General features: G+C 39.0%; 1 protein-coding gene across 1 annotated transcript in view; it reads right to left on the bottom strand.

Annotated features, from left to right (window-relative positions):
• Window positions 1-251: 251 nt before the first annotated feature.
• tyw1 (tRNA-yW synthesizing protein 1 homolog (S. cerevisiae)) overlaps window positions 252-19,944 on the bottom strand; it is a 66,994-nt gene continuing 47,301 nt past the window's right edge. Inside the window, exons 14-16 of the mRNA XM_088616047.1 lie at window positions 17,552-17,662; window positions 10,270-10,437; window positions 252-1,467 (exon numbers count right to left, since the gene is read on the bottom strand). Of these exons, the coding sequence (XP_088472173.1) occupies window positions 1,246-1,467; window positions 10,270-10,437; window positions 17,552-17,662 (501 nt within the window). The 3' untranslated portion in view covers window positions 252-1,245. The remainder of the gene's footprint in view (window positions 1,468-10,269; window positions 10,438-17,551; window positions 17,663-19,944) is intronic.

The following is a 19,944-nucleotide window of genomic DNA, read 5'->3' as shown; positions in this document are numbered from 1 at the left end:
ACCTGTAAATACTTAATAGTAAAGGTCCCAATACAGAATTTTGTGAGACAGCGCAGATAAGTAGGACAACACTAGATTTAAAACCACCCAGAGTTATGAATTGGCTCCTGTTAGCCAAACAGAAGCTAAAACTAACAAAGGGATATCAGTCATCCTTAGATAATATTTCATGCACTCCAATAGGATGTTGTGATTTACGTACAGGAATGTTACATCCATATAGACACGGACAAATGCAACATACCCAAATGTCCATTTTTTTTATCTTCTTTATTGTATGTTAAGCAGTTTGTTAAAGAAAACATTGCAAATTGCCTCAAAATCTATGAAAGTATAAAAGTTAAATTGCCTTCTGTCTGTCCAGCGGCTGTTACTTCTTGCTTACAAGAGAAAGAAGCAAATGTTGTTTTGATAAAAAAAGAAGACCAACCTCCTTAAGTGACATTGGGGTTCATTTCTGTCTGGCTCAAACCTCAGCACTGACAGCAAGCTTAATTTCACTGTTTAGGCAATGTGGCCGCATACTAGGAAAGGGAACGAAATCCCAGCTACAAAACAATCACAATAATTACTTCACACATTAGCCTACTGGAGACTCATCAGGGTTTGGCAGTTCATCTGCTGTGCTGATGTCTAGGGCACAGGTTAACTTTGGAATGTGAAACCAGTTCTTTTGCAAATTACTTTGAAAAAAGCCACACATTCATTTTTATTTCTTTTTTATTGGGATCACATGAGGGAGGAAGAAAAACAACTGCTCTGTTGAACTTTTCTAAAAACATACCTTAAAACGACTTGGCTCAACAGCAGAGTGTACCAACTACGGAGAAGTAACAGCTACTATCAGACAATTCAGCTAAGGTCACAAAAAGCACCTAAAATCCCTGATTTTGTAGACCTAAGTACAGAGACCTGTTCATGTGAATCAATGATTAACAAGTGCAAAAACTCAAGGGATGACAATTTAAAGATATGCCTTTAAAAAGTAATTATGGAGAGTTATTTCTAGAGAATAAAATCCTGGTAAAGCACCAGCGGATAAAAATCCAAATTCTCCACAAATGCATCCCAAAATGATCTTGACAGGTGTCTGTCAATTGGAAGATGATATCACCACTCACATGCACATCCTTTCATTGAAGAATAACTGGGCACATCCAGCTTTGATCTTTTATGAGTTAAAACCAGGCAAAAAAAAAACCTTTGAACAAGGAAAGAGATAACCTAATGGAAGGTCAACCAGTGTCAGCATCCGGAAAGATCCTTAGTTTTGTTTTTTCTTTGGAAGCGGGTGTCTGCAGGATCGAACCCTCTCTCCTTGGCCCCGAACACGGCCCATCTGGGAGTCTTTGCCACGTAGTCCAAAGCTGTGAAGGTGTTTGCGCCCCCACTCTCTTCCAACTCCCCGACGAGCTCCTGGAATCTCTCGTAGTCGATCCAGGTCCACCACTCCCCAGCAACTTTAAACTGAACGACGGGAAAGAGGGGGCAAAGAAACAAAGGCGGCTAATTTATCCATTTCTGCAGACATGACAGATAAAATTGCACATGGACACCTGAGGAGGAGAATTCTTACAGAGACCTGGAGGTAATCCTGTTTCTGCGACTTTAACAAGCCAAGCGCACTTCAAAAGAAACCACTTTCTGTTGCCTTATTTATCTGCAAAGTTAAAGTAGCATTTTTCAATTATTTGTTTTACTTCAATCTGCTCCCTTCAGTCAAACTCCTGCACATAAAAGAGACAGAGAGGGTACAGTTAGGATAAATGTTCTGCAAGTTATTTCTGGCAATGTGCCACTGCCATTCCAGTGTACAGTAAGAGGGTAGTTCAGTCTGTCTCCAGCCCTCACTCTCCAGACTGCTGACATCTGATTCTAGTATTACAATGCTGAGAAATCTAAGGCTTAACCAACTGCACTTAGTGGGTTGTAATGAGTTTTCAACCAGAGCACCACTGAAAATCCAGGGGGAGTGCCAATCACCCTGTGGTTGAAAAGACGTGTTGTTCAACAGCCATACATTTTGAAAGCAATTTCAAATGTGGATCAGACACATTTAACTACAAGAACTCACAAAACCCATTGTTAAGAGAGGAGGTTGTGACAGTTCTACTCTCAAGCAAAAACACAAACGAGACAGAGTTAAAGTCTGCATTCCTAGCCAGGGAAGTTCTGTACTGGACGTTCACTGACGCAGACATTCCCCATCACAGTGTGCTGAGAAACTGCTCTGGCCCTACTCCCAGACCCCAACCAATTTGTCACAGATATAGGCCATTTTCTCACCTAATAATGTTGCTCTAAAGCAGCAAAACAATTGGTCTGGTGCAAACTAAAGACGGTGTGGTGCCAAGGAGGCACTCATTGGTGCGTGAGTTACCTGAATACAAGACCCTCTGCTCCTTGTTTTACCCTTAAGCAAGCACAAAACACTGGCAAGCCCAATGCTGCTATAGTAATAGGAAATTATTAGTGGCAACTATTACCCAGCTTGAAGAAAATAGAAACAGAACGATGAGTGATTATTCCCCAGTCAGAAAGAGAAACAACGTACACAAAACATTGATGAAGGCTACGTCTGCATCCAGAACTATAATCCATCATTCTAATGTTAAAAAATAATTTGGCTGTCGAACATATTTGACACTTCAGTATACATAGACAGGCTCCCGATTTTAAAAAGGAAAAATTGATATCTTTGCATAAAATAAATCCAGGCTGCAGCACTGGATGAAAATTATTTACCAACACTGTAGTTTGTATCTCATGGCTTGGAATGTTGCTGAAACATGTTTATTTGCAATTCCGTCATCAGACAAGAGACTGAAAATCAACAGGTGTTTTCTTGCTTCTCATAGCTACATCTCTCTATCCTTGTCTATATGTAGGTATATATTCCATTACATATCTCAGTCTCCTCAAAACGCAGGAACACGAACACAAAGACAGAGCTGTGACTTGGCGCTCTGTTTGTTCGGAAAGCAATAACCATTAACAGTCACGGCTGCTCCAAAAAGGCCCAAGGTTTCTTAATCCATTTCTGAACAGACATGCAGCAAATCCAGTGAGCTACATTGATTAAATTTCATTCACTCCTGATTTTGAGAAAGAAACCCTGCAACCAATATGCTGTCATAAGGTACAATCAGTTACACTTTTGCAACAGTTAGTAAATACAGTTTACACCAGTTTAACATTTCTTTGTCCTTTTTTGGTGGTCTGTTTGTTCTTAAGTTTCTTAAGTCTCTAGTTTGCCCCATATTTTTTTCAATCCACTACAAAGAAATAAGGAATTTCTAGTTCTTTTCACTAAACCACGCTCTGTCTGCCTTCCTGTTTAATTCACCACCAAAACAGGTTCCGAAAAATTATCCTTGGCGTATTATTAAAAGAGGCTTTACTGAGACTGAAAACAAAAGAAAGCCAAGTGTGAATGTGGCAATCGCTCATAGCTGCTGATGCTTGTCCACAGCAGATTGTTATACATTTTATAGTCTGCCAAAAGGATCGTCGAGAAACACAGGCCTACAATTGGACTACAAATCACTATAGAGTGGGAATCTCAGAATAAATAATACAGCAATTTGGCCTATTAAGCACATATCATCCTCAGTTCTGCCTTTTGCATAACTTCTTCAATCTGCTAATGGGATTCAGTCACATTATTCAATTTCAGTATTTCATATTAGCTCTACCACTGCATCTATCACAGGAAGGGGGAGGCGGTGCATTATCTGCTACTGAATGCTTTGAACACAGCTGATGCACTGACCTATCATACGTAAAATGAGAAAAAAACACAACCCACATTATTCTCCTCCACTGATATTAAGACCCAAACTGAGCAAAGCAGGATTTCATATTTTCTCAGATTAAAATACAAGACAACTCTAAGCATGGATTTAATTGTTTATAGATTCTTAAACATCGGGGCACGAGCAAAGAGGTTTCTTTCCTGTTCTGTCATTCAAACCTGCATCTGACAGCTAAGGGGATTAATATCTTTCTGAAACTCATAGAAACAGCGTGGGCAATGTCAAATCTCTTTCATCTCACTGAGTGGCAGACAGGACCGAAACAGATACAAGCAGGGGCTGCAGGCATATGTAAATGTCTGAATTATACACATTGAAAGAACTCTCTTAAGTCCCCTTGCTCAGGTACTGCATTGCTTCATATTCTATATTAACTACACAGCTATTTTTTCACATTCAGGATTGGATACATTTATTTCCCAAACTACACAGCTCATTAGAGAGGTGAACGTTTTCACAAAAATAAAAAAAAGCTTGCTTCCTATGAATCTGGCTGCATTGCAAACACCATGTGGGACAAATGTGAAAGAGAAAACTGATGACTGAGCAGTCAGCAATTTCAACTAACTCCGTAACAACAAAAGCTTCCAAGTTTATTTGTAGAAACTGTAATTTTGATGCAGAATAAAGGCTACCGCGATCACTCATTTCTGAGTTTTTTTTTTTAATTCCCCTTCTGCATTATCTGTTGAGACCAATGTGGATTTTTATATCATACTGGTTCTTATCCTTGTATTTAGGCTTCTTCAAAGCAGATGACTCAAAACCCTATCAATCTTGTTTGTCTACAACCCTTTACAAGAAAGGTTTCCAGGGGGCACATCCAGAGGGCCTCATGTTTTCATTAAATAGCAATTCACATCTATGAATCACCACCTCCACTCCCACTGGTCTCCGAACTAAACTAAATAAACAACACACTCTGCCAATAGGTCACCGCAGGAAATACTGGAGCTACTTTCTTCGTCACCATCACAGGAGGCTAGAAATCCATTTCAATTTTTGGCTTATGACTGTTTGGAAATCCCATTTAACTGAGGTGATAATGGTAGGGTATATCGACATAAACCCATTTTATAAGTCAAAGGGTGTATTGTTTACAACATCTACTGTACATCTCAGGTCTTAAGTTCTAAAAATAAAGAATTTTCTTATTCAGCCCCAAGAATATAATGCTGCAATTCTTAACCTACTTGAAAGTGAAACACTTTGTAAATCTTATATTTAATTATTTTTGAACAGTAGATAACGTTAAACTCAAATATCTGCAGAAGAACACACAGAAAGTTCCTTACCCCTAGATTTGTGCAGAGAGTAGCTTTAGAAATCTTTAGAAACAACATTTTGGATTTCTTTCATGCAGAAAGTTTCTTTCATGCTCAAATACTAAAAAAAACACCACAATCCTTCCTTAGCTGATTGGTTTGAAGATACCTGTCATAGAAGTGCAACAACATTGAATGCAGAAGAAAATAAAGGCATGCATTCTGGATCAGAGGAAATGGCAAAATATCCATCTTCACCTACTGATGAATGATATGGGTTTGTAAAGTTTCCAGTTGGACTATTCCCAAACGAATGAAACATTGTTACAATCAAATCATTCTACAATCCAAACAGTCTAATGTGTGAACATGCTTGCATGTGTGGCTACCCGCCTCATGAGGTGATTTAACACATTTGGGATGAATTTTGCCACTGACCACAACATCACCTGCCACTGTGAATCCTTTGGTAGCTATGGGCTCTTTTCGTCCTATAAAATACTCAATGAGCTATGGCCTTGTTTTCTATTTCTTGCCCGTATCAAACAGTTTAAAAAGAATAACGGGTAGTTTTACAAATATAGTACAGTTCTCAAAGAACAGGGTAATGCATTTTAAAACTGACTGGTACTTCTTTAACTGAAATAACCCGAACTGTTTAGGCAACAGCTTGTGAGCATGAGAGTCTTGAAAATTACATGACACAAAGACTAGCTGTTGAAAGAGCGGAAATAATTTATGTGCCTGTTCGGTGAAGTTCCACAATAAATTCTATAAATCTAGCATCTGTTTTGGTTCAGGGCTAACAATTGCAGTGCATTCGTTTAAATGCCATTAATGACCCACAAAATTAGGTTCCATCTCTTTTGGCTGCCTCCCTAAATAAAAGCATACTGTTGTTTACAAGTGTAATAAAAGTAAGCTAAAGCTCTTAACTAATGCCTTTAAACTGTGTTTGCTGTATGAGTTGCCAAACAGCAAACTTAAAGCAAAGAGCTAGCCTTGTGTGCTGGATTTGTGCCCAACCTTTAAACACTTATTTCATTACACAAGTGTTAAAGTGGGACAAAATCAAGTTAGACTGAAACTCTTGTTTGTCTCTTTACAAAGCCCTTTGCATTTATGCTATAAAACACAAACCATTAAGGGGAAACCTGTAAACATCTAAACGTTTAAAGATAAATTCAATATTTTTTTCTTGATGAGTGGGCGTGACAAAAAATGCATTTGAAAGTGCAAAGACATGGGGCTCACAGTGATTCAGACTACAGGAAGGTGTAAATTAATGAGAAGGACTAAAGCAGATACGAGGTGTAAAGGGAATAAGGGAACCATCAAGGACCCCATATAAAAATAAATCAATAAAATATTGAAAATGCTTCACAGACAGATGTGTCTATGATGAATTACAAGGTATTAAATGAAAAATGGCTCCTCAACACTCCTAAAGACATGCTTCCTGGAAACATAATGATTAAATTTCCTGCAGATACCATTCAAGCATTTTACAGTACACTCATGTATTCCCACTGAGTATGTGCCCTGCGTCCCACCCAGGGCGTACCCTGCCTTGAGCCCATTGCTTGGTGAGATAGTCTCTAGCTCCCCAGTGACCCTGAAATGGATGAAGCGGTTAGAAAATGGATGAACGGATTAAAGTTTTCCCATTCTTTCATGAGGAAAAACATCTCAAAATATGGCAGATAAAACAGCATACAAACATAAGCCAAAATCACAGAAACAATATAATCAGAAAACATACAAAAACCAAGAAACTTAAAGCTACTTGATCTATACTTGACCTTTAACTGTTTTGGAAAAAGAATCTCACATTCTCGGCAACAATTAACCCTCAATTGAGTCAAATGTCAAAACTGATGACAGGAAGGACTGACTCCCAAGAATCACTTTTAGTGGTTACTCAGTAAAGCATGTCAGAAATACTGATTTAGTCATTTTCGTTTTACTATATCCACCCAATTTGGAAATGCTAACTGTTTCAGCAATGGGGCCTGTAGCTTTAGGGAACAAGAGGTGACCATAATGATTCTGGTGAGGGAGTACATTCACACAATGTCTAGGAGCTTTGGTGCAGGCCATCGTGGTTATAGCTGTGGTTTAAAAGAAAATAAAGCTCCAAATGAAAACAGCATCCTAGCTACCTGAAACTGGGACTTCACTGTCCACTGAAATTGAGAAACAAAGGAAACGATTTGCATATAATGTTTATGTAAATAAGTGTATTGCTGTGCTTGTATGTGGGTTTTACTCTTTGGTTTGGTAAGGAAGAAGGTAGCACAACAGGAAGATGAAAGCACAGCTAAGGTCTACAGTGACTTATAAAGGAATAGTAGCTGGGCAGCTGCCAGTCCGTTCTTAAAACACCTGGCACCAGAGCACCATCTAGCAGTTAGGAGGCGAGCTGGTCTCCCCATCCATATTCACCCTGCTGTGAACCATCTGCTCCATTTCCATACAGTAAATGAATTATATAATGATATATAAATAAGCATCATTTGACATGTTTTAATGGAAAGAGTGTTTCTGTGTCTTTCAATCACAAAATCACTTAATATTGGGAACAGGACCAGAAACCAAGATCCTCATATTAGACGAAGGATCAAGTCTATCCCTGTATTTTAATGTTGTTGCAGTGTGATACAAACATCGAGTTTTACATGAGCGTATCATATCAAAGGGAACTCAAACCACATGCTTCTACTATATTCAGGAACTCCTGAAGTAGGCTGTTCCAAAAATTATTTAGCGAAAATCTGTCAAACCTTTGTTTGAGTTGAGAGCCGAAAGTCAAGTTAATCGACTCTCATAATCTTGCGCTGCTCAGCCAAATGTCTTCATCTTAACTGAAAACCCATTTTTGACCCAAGCATGGTCATTGTTCGTAGGAGGGAAGAATTCTGAGAGTGCATAGTGCAAGTCGTGTAGGTTCAGTGCAGTGGTACTGCAAATATCCTCATTGACTGTAGAATTTCAGTCACCAAGTATAGGAAAAAAGCCAAAGTTCATTTCTTCTATGAATGAGATCCAAGACATTCAAAATTTCACATTTAATATTGTAGAAAGAAAAACATCACAACATCACAAGCACTGACATTTTCTTCATGGAACACTTATTCACAGTTTGGAAAGCTCTTGGGTCAGGCCATAGGGAGCCACCTAGCTAGCCTTTTTCACAAAGCAAATTACATATAATTGAGCATTTACATCTATAAATCCTCCTTACTGTTGGCTAACTCTGGAAGAGTAAAAGAGCACAGAATACAATTTTGAAAAATTTCCCTAGAATCTGTGTTCCTGAGCACAAGGAATATCCAGTCCTGCCAGGCTTCACTGCAGTGATAGATGAGTTAAGCAATTTATTAAACACTATAGTTTATATGAAGGGTTTTTGCTCTTGAACTAACCTCTTGAAAGGTAAAGAGCGAAAACCCTGTGTATAAAATATCGAAGACTGATCTCCCTCCGTTTCTCTGGCATGTAGTCAAATACTCTAAATAAGATTTAAATAGCTATAGCAAATATTCATGAGTATCCTATCGTTTTGGTCTACCATTTTCAACCTCAGTCATTCACCAGTGACGAAGAGATCATCTGCCATCTAACTCACTGGAAAACTCATTAACAGTCTCACTACCTCCAGCTGTCTGGATCAGGTTATGACCTGTCAGGCTTCAGTCAGTTATTGCGAATCTCTGCATTGAAATAATTGGCTGATACACCAGTTGAGGTCAAGTGAGAGAGCAACAACCCCAAACATCTTAATGCAGAAAACTGTGGCTTTTTCACAGTCAAAGACGGTGGCTGGTGATCAGGTTACAGTTTGACAGGTCATAACATGTAGTGTAGGTACCAAAGGGAAGCAGCAACACCACTGGAACTTTGCAAATCTTTGCTTATAAGATATTTGAGCTGTCTTTCCTACCAAACATTTGTTTTCCGCACAAAAAAAATAAACTGGCAGTATCTCTACCTTCATAGAAACACAAATCAGGCAAAGAATCAGAGGTTGCAATTTAAGTGCTAGAACACCGAGCTGAAAGATACATTTAATAAAATAAATAGGGCAAAATAATGACTTTCATGTTTAAATATCAAAAGGTTCAGCCAGGGACAAAAAAAATGAACTCCTGGGAGAGATTTGCATCTTAAACAGAACTTTTCTTTGCAACAGAACTGTGCAGTGATTTTTTTTTCAAGTGATGAATTTTCCACTGTTGAAAAACTAGAACACAATGAATCATTACTCATTAACAATTAGGTATATGGGATTCCAGTTCATGAAATTAATACCACGGGACAGGGGGCAGAATCTATGGAATGCTGTCATATTGGTAAAGGCTTATTTTCCATGGATGGCTTACTGTTGAGCTGGCGTGACAAGAAACAATCACTGCTGGAGAAATGTTGCAACATTAAAGCACACAAAGAGTACTTCATTACACTGGCAACTTTTAAATGAGGGAGCATTTAACTCTCAGTCTGATCCACAAGCTTAAGAGGCTGATTTGGAAAGCGAAAAAAAACAAACATTTGCATATAATTGTTATTATAAATAGACCAGCACAAAGAGTTTCACAAATGGAAGTCTGCCACAAAAATACTAATACTGTCAGACGTGAATGTGGTCCAACAAAAAAAAAACAAACACCTTGTTAAAAGGATTTAACCATAAGAAATAAATGTCAAACTGTATACAATATGGCAACTGGGATATGCAGAAATTAACAGGAACTTTTCATCAAAAGAAGATCAAGATCAGGAAATCAGTGTTAAACATTTTAAGAAAAAAAAATTCTGCAGAAAGACTGCAGGTTCTTGTTTTGACAGCTGAAAGTAAGTCCAATAAGCAGACTATATCGTCTCAGCCAAAATGGCAGAAAGACGAAAAAAAAAAAGAATACGGACCCTGAACAGGCTATTTCAACAGAGGGATTCAGCTGACAACAAACATCTGACAATGTACAGTAGTTTGTACAGCGTTTTATATATTTTCTAAACATAAAAAGCAGAAGGTGGTTAAGGCACTGCAAATCCAAGGCTATGTCAAAGGGAATGAATTTGGTTGAGGGCCTTCTCACATTAGGAGGAACATGTGAACATGAAACTGGAGCCCGATTCACACATGGATAAGGGGAGTCAGACAGCGCCGGGCGAGGAGTCCGTCTTACCTTGATGTGTGCGAGGAGGAGGCAGTTGGAGTGCTCGTGCTCTGAGGCGATCTCGTAATCGGGAAGCTGGTCTGCCAGCTGCTGCACGAAGTGGGTGACCTCCTCGTGCCAGGGAACATTAGCCATGGTCAGGTTGCTGGCAGAGCTCTCTCCACAGTACGTCACTCCCTGGTCGCAGAGGGGGGAGAGGAAATCAAACAGATGTTAATGCTGCACGGGCAGGACCAGAAAAGATCGGCTTGAGAGGACAGGCTCACAGATGGGTTAAGAGACTTTTCCCAGGTGCCCCCTGACAAACGGTGACAGGCAAGGCCCAGTTGCCAGGCCGCAGGTGTCACTTCAAAAACCTATCAGCTGCCACACAAAGCAGCTCAAACCAAGCTCTGGCACCAGACAGCGCAAGCTTGAGGACAGACGTCAAATTTAAAGAGTACAGGGGACATGGATTGTTAAAATAACGGGGGGGACCTGTCGGCACTGCCCAAGGGCTCTTCTCACATGGCACCGGAGACCAATTTAGAAGAAGGTCTCATGCTTCCCCGGGGACAGGCTGGAATTCAGACTGACACCCGTTTTCTTGCTATCGACAGATATCACATCAAGATCAAAGCACCAAGATGCCAGTCTCCATTAACATTCCCACTATTCACAAGGAAGGTTGCCGCCTGCAGTTCTGGCCTCTGCAAACTTTCTTCAACAAGGCTGGCTTGGGGAGGGATATTGCAGGCAATAGTGAACACAAAGAACTGCATGCTAAACTGACACCACTATGAAAACACGGACTGATGACAGTGCTTTTTTTTTCCCCAAACATCCATAGAACTTCTAAGAAAAAGATGCACGAGTGCAAATTTAGTAAGGCTCCGAAACAAATATTAGGACTGATAAAGTTGATATAACTCTTTTCTAAGTCAGATATGGATCTCATCAGCCTGCAAGAAATTTTCAAGGCATTTAGTGGCACTGAGTACACAGACCATTAACAAGAATCATGATACCCTGACACACCAGAAGAAAGGTATTATTTTTATTTGCTTAGCTCTTTAACAGGCTCTTATTCAGTCCGTAAAACACCCGACACACTAAACTGACAGACTCTGAAATAAAAATCAATGAAACATTCTGTTTATTACCCACCAAAATTTACCTCTGGTACTTTTAATAAATAATCACCACCATTTCTGTTATTTTATGCAGAACCACACACAACCACTGGGATTGCGATTACAACAGTAACAAAGGCTAATGTACAGCACTACACAAAGGGCTACATAATGTCCTCAAGCCTCAGTCTTGAGGTCTGAACTCACATAAAATATCCATCAGCTGAAGACAATGTAATCAAAAAGGAAATTAATACACTTGTGAGTGCTAATCTAAAAGATACTAATCTAAAAGATGTCATCTGTTCTGAGATGTGAGGCAAAACCAGTATGGAACTGTAGGCTTGCTTTTAATTTACGTTTTGCTATAATCAGACTGAATTTATCTTTGGAATCTTGCCAATTACCACGGTTGTTTTATATTTAAGAACCTAGTTTTTATTTCAATTTGAACTAGCTTATCCTTTTTAATACATAAAGTTTGGAGTACACACTTCACATCACTTACAGTAAAGTTCTGCTCATAGTTATTTAAGCAGAAATTCTCCATCCCTTTTGTTCTTTTCTACTGCATCTCACCATACACCCAGTCCATTGTTCAATCACCATTCCATCATCATGCAATCTCTATTATACCTATACTTTAAATCAATCTTCAAATCTGCTGCCACAGCTCAACACATCAGTGTACTGGTGCACTTAAGCAGTGTGTGTACACATCCACATTTTCCTCAGATTGTGCTGGGTGAGAGAGTAGAAGATGTTTAGGAAGGCTGTTTTCCTCCTGATGATGAGTGTAGGATCTACTATCTCCAACTGTAGGGACGAGGCAACATTATTCACAACAAATAATGAACCTGTAATGCTAATGAGATGATATGCAGGTGCGTGACCTCAGCTGATGAATGGAATCAGTCATTTTCACCTGGAAGGAGACCTTTGGGCCCCTATAGATATAGACAGAAACAGAGACCATGGATCTAATGCACAAAAGTCACAAAAGCAGCTGCCTTGTCAACCTCACTCCCTTGTCAAGCCAAGAAGTGACAAGTAACAGTCCGCACAGAATACTTTTATAATTTAACAAGAATCTCTTATTCCGCCAATGCCAAGTATAACACATGAAGATCAATGAAAGCCAACAAATTGCTAACAGAAGGCTGAGCCAGTGACTCAGAATCCCAGAAGGGGATCTTGAAGTAAGTGGTCCCAGTGTGGATATTAACAAAGAAAGATGACAGTTTCTGCAAGGCTAGCGCTGCCCTCTGTGGTTTAATAGAAAATTCAGCAAGTCAATGCTTAAGAGAAGCTTTCCTTCAAGACAGCATAACTGTTTCTCTGAACCTCCTTCAGCCTCAGATTACAGTGTGCATGCACCACTTGTTTTTAGATTCATTTTTAAAAATAACAAAATCACAATGGTTCATTAGGATCTTGAAATAGCAGGAGTGTAGAGTTCAGAAATTAATAACTACAAGGAAAAATTCATTAAAGAGCATCAGACTGCTACCAAAATCTTGCAGCAAGGAGTATTGAAGCCCGCAGTCTCAAACTGACAAATTGAAAGCCTTTTCCCTGCCCTTTTGCAACTCTAACGGGAAGGACATTTAAAGGAGCCTGGTACCAGGAAAGCATTTGGGGGATATAATGAGCTTTGCGAGCATATAACCAATAGTCACGTGCTTTCAGTCCTATACCTTGATGAATGCAACCAGTCCCCTGACTCCCTCTTCTCAGCTGTGAACTGGTACCACATTAAAACCATTCTTTTGTAAACAAATCCAGCTTTTAAAATGGAGAGAACGGAGGAGCAAAAGGACGGAGCGAACAAAAAGCCCCAGAGTGATTCCCTGTTCCAAATCGTCATTCTGCTCACCCTGTTCCAACCGGGTAGACGAGGCGACGTGCACACCTCACATAGATTGCCATACCTGCAGATAATAACACTACAGGTGGCTGCGCATAATAAACACGGGACTAATGGAGGAAGAAGTTTGTTTCGTAGATGCAAAACCTAAAGACGAACAGATGTTGTGCAGAAATGTAATTGCTGGAAATATGAACTACAGGAGGAGCAGCTGCAAGGGGGTTGAGCACAACCGTAACTTATGGGCGCACGCCATAAAGCATGTCAAGACTTGCAGAGGAGCTCATTATTTAAAACATAAATCAACAAACCCCCAGGCCATCAAGAGGGTCACTCTGATTTACACAGAATACTGATGTGGCGCCACACCAGGGAGTTCCAGCACTCCTCCACGGTCCACTCCATGTGGCATGCCTTTGGAGCTAATTTAATAATTCACAAGCCCGACACAAGAGCCGCCTTTTAAATCAGAGGTAGGTTAGAATTAATAATATAGAGACTTTCAGATTAGATTTCTGGGGCCGTTGTAAAGGTTTCTGCATCCTGCCAACCTCCCCCCCGTTTTTAATACATTTCAAAAGTGAAAATTTGACTCATCCACAGCATTTACGGATTCTGAAGAAGAGTGGGTTTATCTTTCACAGGTTACGCACAAATCATGATTTACTACTGATTGAAAAAAAAAAAGAGCTGGACAAAGTTCAGCTGCATAAGCTTCGATGTTAATGGAGACAACAACAACCAGCTTACACTTCTTGCATTCGTAGTTATGAGCGAGGATCATAAAGAACCGCAGGAAACCAAAATGCAACCGATGATTGAGCCCATTAGTAAAACCAGCAGGTTTTACTAATAAAAAGATGAACTCGTTTTTTTCAATGAACTCAGGAAATTCTGAGGTTTTCTGACATACTCACACTGAATTAAGTCAGCTCCCTGCTGTTAACACTATGACTCAGAACGAGCCAGACAAAAACTAAATGGCTGAGTTTGAATACAACAAACAAATAAAAAAACAATGGCCTGTGACTGAAACCTCAGTCTGCCTAACGAGAAAAAAATGATTTGCCGGTTGAATTGAAAAAAGAAAAACTGTCCTTACAAACCAACCCATAAAATGACCCATAAGCAATTACGGAGACCAGGCATAAAAACTTTTTTAAAGTATGAATACCCAATACAGTAGGCTGTTATTTAAATGTTTATTTATTTTAGGTATTTCACAATCTTTCATTTTAGCTTGGAGAGACCACAATGAATTCAGAGGCTCTTGTAGTCTTTTCAAAGTGGGTGGTTATTGTTGCTAGGTTACAGCATGTCATACTTTTAAGTGTGCGCTGCTTTGAGTGCTTACTTTGAATGAAATGTGCCTTTCCCAATACATAGCACTATTGGCTGAGAATGATGTCATTACATTAAGTATCATGATTGCATTAAACAACAGCTTGATTCTCTCCTTTGCAGAAAAGAAATTAGCTAATACTGTAGATTGCAGGAGAGCACAAGACAAAGGACAAAGCACCTGAAGAATTAATTAACATGCTGTTTAAAGAGTAAAGCTTCTCTCTTTTTATAAACACCTAAAACTGCAATTCAAAAATGCAAAAATGAGCCTTGTGACTCTCCTTTTAGTGAAAAGAAGACCAGTGAATAAGAATCTTAAATATCTTATTATAAAGTTTATAATCATAACAAATCTCTATTTTTTTCTGCTCTGAAATGCAAACAAACTGTAGTACAGTAGCATGCACACAATGAACTTGTGAGTATTGTCATTATTTTAATTCCTCAAGTAACAGACCCAGGAGAGATGCAAATCAACAGAATTGGCAACTGAAAATGTGCAGCAGGGTGTTCTTAAGTTGGACAGATCCAACAGAACCAATTTAAGCATAAATGTCTGCTGACTCTTATATTATAATTAAAAAAAATATAAGTTTTAATTTAACCTGCATTTCAACTATAAAAATACGGATAACAGTATAAAGCACTGATAGGACTGAGGTTCTGAAGCACTGACAGGGGTTATGTTGAGTCAGTATTGCCAGTTTTGCTCAGAATATTGCTAATTCATCTCAAAATAAGATGAAGCCAAAGTCTGACCACAGGTGACTATTGTAGTGTACCAAGTTCAAACTTTGACAATAACAATAAAAAGCAAGTGAATCCTTTTGGTGAATTTTGGCTTATGCTTTGCTTATTTTTTTTACTATAGTAAATATCCAGTGTGTCTCGGAATTAATATTCAGAGCCAGCTGTCTTTGAAAAGAAACTGCATAAGCAAAGAAGCAAGTCAAATACTGTAAGTGTCAAATAAAATTACATATATCTGTCTCATTCTTAATGTACAACGAGTTCAAGAAGTTGCTATGCAACAGTTTTTCAATGGGAATTAGAATTTATGTTGCAGAACAAAAAACACAGAACACGGGCAGACCTAAGTACTATATTTTCCAACACTGCCTTGCTTAAACGTCTAGTCTTATCCAAGCTTATGATACAATATTCAGCTTAAATAAAGCCATGCGAGAGTGAAACTGCTCTGCTCTATGAGACTTAGTATGCAATATGGTGCTATTACTGATGGACATTTACTTGACAGACATTTTGCAAAATATATATATACACAAATACAGATACATAGATATTACAGAAACCTTTTCTACATATTGATGAATGGTACATAAATTAGCTTGGAACTTAACATGGAACCAGTTCTCAGTTTCTGATATTCAGGGGTTTCAGGAAAAATTTCTCAGAAGCCAAGATTATCTAAGGAAAGGCACGTGATACTCTTAGACAGAAGTATGGTAATATTCCATTAAATTACTTTTACTGAATAAAGAAAGAAAATCAAAGAATAACAATAAAAAAATACAACTGAAAAATGTTAAGGCAGCTCAGTATCCTTTTATTCTAAGACAGAAATTCAGGCTTAGTGTCTACTTGGATCAATAACAACAGGAAAGCACAGTGACTAATACCGCCTAAAGAGTTTAGACTCATATCAACAACAAAACTTAAAGGTATGACACTCTGTTTATTTTTATGAACTCTGAGTCGAAAACAAATGTATTCATAATTCTGTTACAGCCAAGAAAATATAAAAAATACAAATGCAATTATTCTCATTACTATCTTAAAGGGAGAACTGAAAATGAAAATGTACTTCTGTAACGACAGGCTGTCATATTACTGAGGTTATATTTCACAGGTAACGGTCAAAAATGCACTTTTTAGCTTTAGTATTAATTCAGTAATGGGAGGAGTCTTTTAAACTCCTCTATTCTGATGGTCACAATGGTCTGTACTGCACTGTACTGTTGTCGTCATTCAGTAAGGACACTGCAGGTGGTTTACAGTGCAATGTACAGCCCAGCATTGACGTTAGACTCTTTAAGACACTTTCTTTGGTTGTGCCCTCTGATTCAAATTACAATATTTGTTAAACATCACAGATTATTATAATGTTTGAATTCTTCCCAATGAAAGAGAACCCAGTACACTGATAATCAGCCTTGTGCTGCCTTAGTTCATTTGCCTCCCAATAGCCCCTTTGCAAACTGACAGCAGTCCAGCATATTAACCTCTCCAGGTGCGGTTAGTTCATTAGAGTGTTTAAGTTTACACTGCAAAAAAAAACAAAAAAAATACTTGTTTCTAAATAAAAAAGAAGAGCATCAAATACTAAATGTCCACAATACATAACAAGTGGTCTAGTGGTCTTGCTTTAGGGGATTTGCATGTTTCAAGCCTACAGAGAGGAGATTCAATAAAACTGACGATAACGCCAAAGGCACCAGCTCTGTGGGTGCTGCGTCTGCTAAAGCACCCCAAGAATTTTGACCATATTATTGTGAGAGCAGGGGCGAATTAATTTTTACTTCGTACATGTTTGTGAGAATACTGCAGGATCACACATTCAGAATGTTGAATAACTATTATGTCATGGACTCCACAGTAACCTTATTATTATCATTAGCATTATTATAACTAATTAACAGACAGTTAATTGTGACTCATTTGATTGATCGTTTAATGACTTATCAGTCAATCATGCCAACTGACATCTCATGTCAAAAAGTGTCTGTGCAGGATAGACTCTGCCAACATTAGCAGGAGCTTAAGGGACACGTTAGGAAAAAATATTTCTTTGGGGGGGGGGGGATTATTTGATAAAGTTAATACGTTTAAAGACAAGCACCCCCAATAAAAGTTGCTAAAAGTTTGCACCTGTGTCTGAAACAATTACAGACTCATGCATAAAACAGAATCTGACATTTTCAACTGACATTTGCCGCCAGAGACCTACCTTCACCTCTATGAAGTCAGGTTTTCCCAGAGCTACCAGCTCTGCGTAGGCCTTGAGCTCATCCACATTCCAGGCTTTCACCAGTGTAAGTCTGTACACTGTGCGTTGTTGCTAGACAGCAAGAGAAAAAAGTGGATGCCAATCAATACACTCATTGTTACATGGAATTCATTTCCAGAAATTACAGATATAAAGCAGAAAATTCCTAAAATCAGTACTGTAAATCAAGCTGCATACTCACTTTATGCTGTGTTCTCAATACAATGTGGTTTATTGTGAGGTCATTTTAGTGCTGGGCAGCAGAACAGTGATGCAAAGCCCTGCACTGTGAGGTCTGCACAATCTCAGACTGTGATAGCGCATTTTAAAAGACCAAAAAGCTTCTTTAAGCCAATAACCACAATGATACATTTGGGCAGATTTCTCAAACAGTGTGAAGCAAAGAGAAAAACCTCATTACCACACAGTCTCATTCGATAAATAATGTGCCAAGCCTTCCCTTCCTGGCCTCAAATACCTGTATTTACAGTTGTCTCTTCAGCTGAAGCACCTTTTTAAAACATGTCGCTTTCTCAGCTGCAATCGCTATTGATCAGTTTCCAGTTTGCCTCTTCGGCTGAACCCTGTACTTCCAACCTTTCAGTCCAGAACTCAGGAACACTTAATTCTATTACCCGGGAGATCAAAGTCAGCAAGTGACAATAACAAAAATTTTGTTAAACCCTCTCAACTTACAGAACAGTAAGAGAGATGAGAGATCACTTTATTAGCCCTATACAATTTCTTGCATTAGGAATTCATCTTTCCGCATACCCCAGCTTGCTCTCCATGAGACACAGACACACAGACGGGGAGAGAAGCTTGGGGTCAGAGCGCAGGGTCAGCCATTGTACAGCGCCCCTGGAGCAGGAGTAGGATTCCTCTGCCGGCCGCGGGATTTGAACAGGCAACCTTCCAGCCACAGGCGCAGATGCCACAGTGCCACCGCTCCACAGTTTTTATAGTTAATGTTAAAAAAGGTAAAAAGACAACTGCTATCATCTAGCATTAAGCAGTAAAGAGTTAATTTCATTCTACATCACAATATTCAACATACACTACTCAAGTAGAAGGCCCTTATGCATACTGTCTAAACAGATTCAAAGAGAACAAAAGCTTAATAAAATGTTTTATAGAAGAAAACAGGGAATAGTTATAAAAATATTTCTGAGTAGCACTGTGTACATAAGTACAAAACAACTGCTAGAGACCTAGCATTTAGAAGGCGAATATTCAAAAAACATCCATCATGTGGTATCATGTCTGGTTTACATTAGTTCGTACTATAATCTAAACCAGAAAATGAACTTAAGTGCACCATTTTGCAAAGAATTGTGATATTAATCCATCCAGCTACTTTCTAACCACTTTATCCAATACAGGGTCATGGGGAGTACAAACCTATCCCAGAATGAAATGGGCAGAAATTGGGATTCATCCTGTGCCCTTGACTACAGGCAGACACACTCACAGCAGGGCCAATTTTCCAACCAGCCAATTAAACTACTAGTCTGCCTTTGGACTTTGTAAAGATACCCATGAGAACATGGGGAGAATATATAAAGTTTATGTATTTGCATAACATTTGTCTGCAAGACCAGCATCTTGTGTGCATGTCTATTTGGCTGGATGAAACTGAGAGACTGAGCACAGACATCTAACGCTGTTGATTTAATTCCAAAGGGTGCTGATTCACGCCCATCCTCCTGCAAAATAATAAAGAAAAAAACACCCAACTATTTGCTGATCTTGTCTTCATAAGCCAAGTACTGCTGTCTTTGCTTGTTCCCAGACTGTAACACTTGGCTGCTCCCGAGATTCAGACTCAAGAAGGGGCCCTGCGGAGGAACACATTCTCACCAGATGAGCAACTAACTCTGTGTGCTACCTCCTTCCTAATTCTCTCCAACGCTTGTGTTGGAGAGAAAGAAGGACATATGACAGGGTAGAAAGCCTTGAAGATGGCTAACCTGAATCTCAGGAGGGATTTCAAGTCACCCAAAGCCAAACAAAGACATGGCCACCCATGAAAAAATCTAGAAGCACTATTAAAAATGTCCTTCTCCCAGAAGAAGAAATCAAAATCAATAAGTACAACTGCAACAAATGTGACAAGACAGCTAACTCATTTAGCCATCTCCATCAATGTGGCAGCAGGTCCCCAACTCTCATTTGCAATGCTGATCAATGAGACCAGCAAACAGGCTAGCACACTAAGTAAGCCCAGCAAGGTCATGATACATACTATTTATGTTACTGATAGCTACAAATTTATGCTTTGTGGCATCATCCGTTCTGTGATAGACCTATACAGTATGTTATTCTAACTGTTCCATGCATTAATGGGAAACTGT

Source organism: Lepisosteus platostomus, chromosome 22, assembly GCF_059453375.1.
Source record: "Lepisosteus platostomus isolate fLepPlt1 chromosome 22, fLepPlt1.hap1, whole genome shotgun sequence".
Lineage (NCBI taxonomy): Eukaryota > Metazoa > Chordata > Actinopteri > Semionotiformes > Lepisosteidae > Lepisosteus > Lepisosteus platostomus.
Note: the sequence above shows the minus strand (reverse complement) of the source record. Positions and strands in the feature narration are given on the sequence as shown.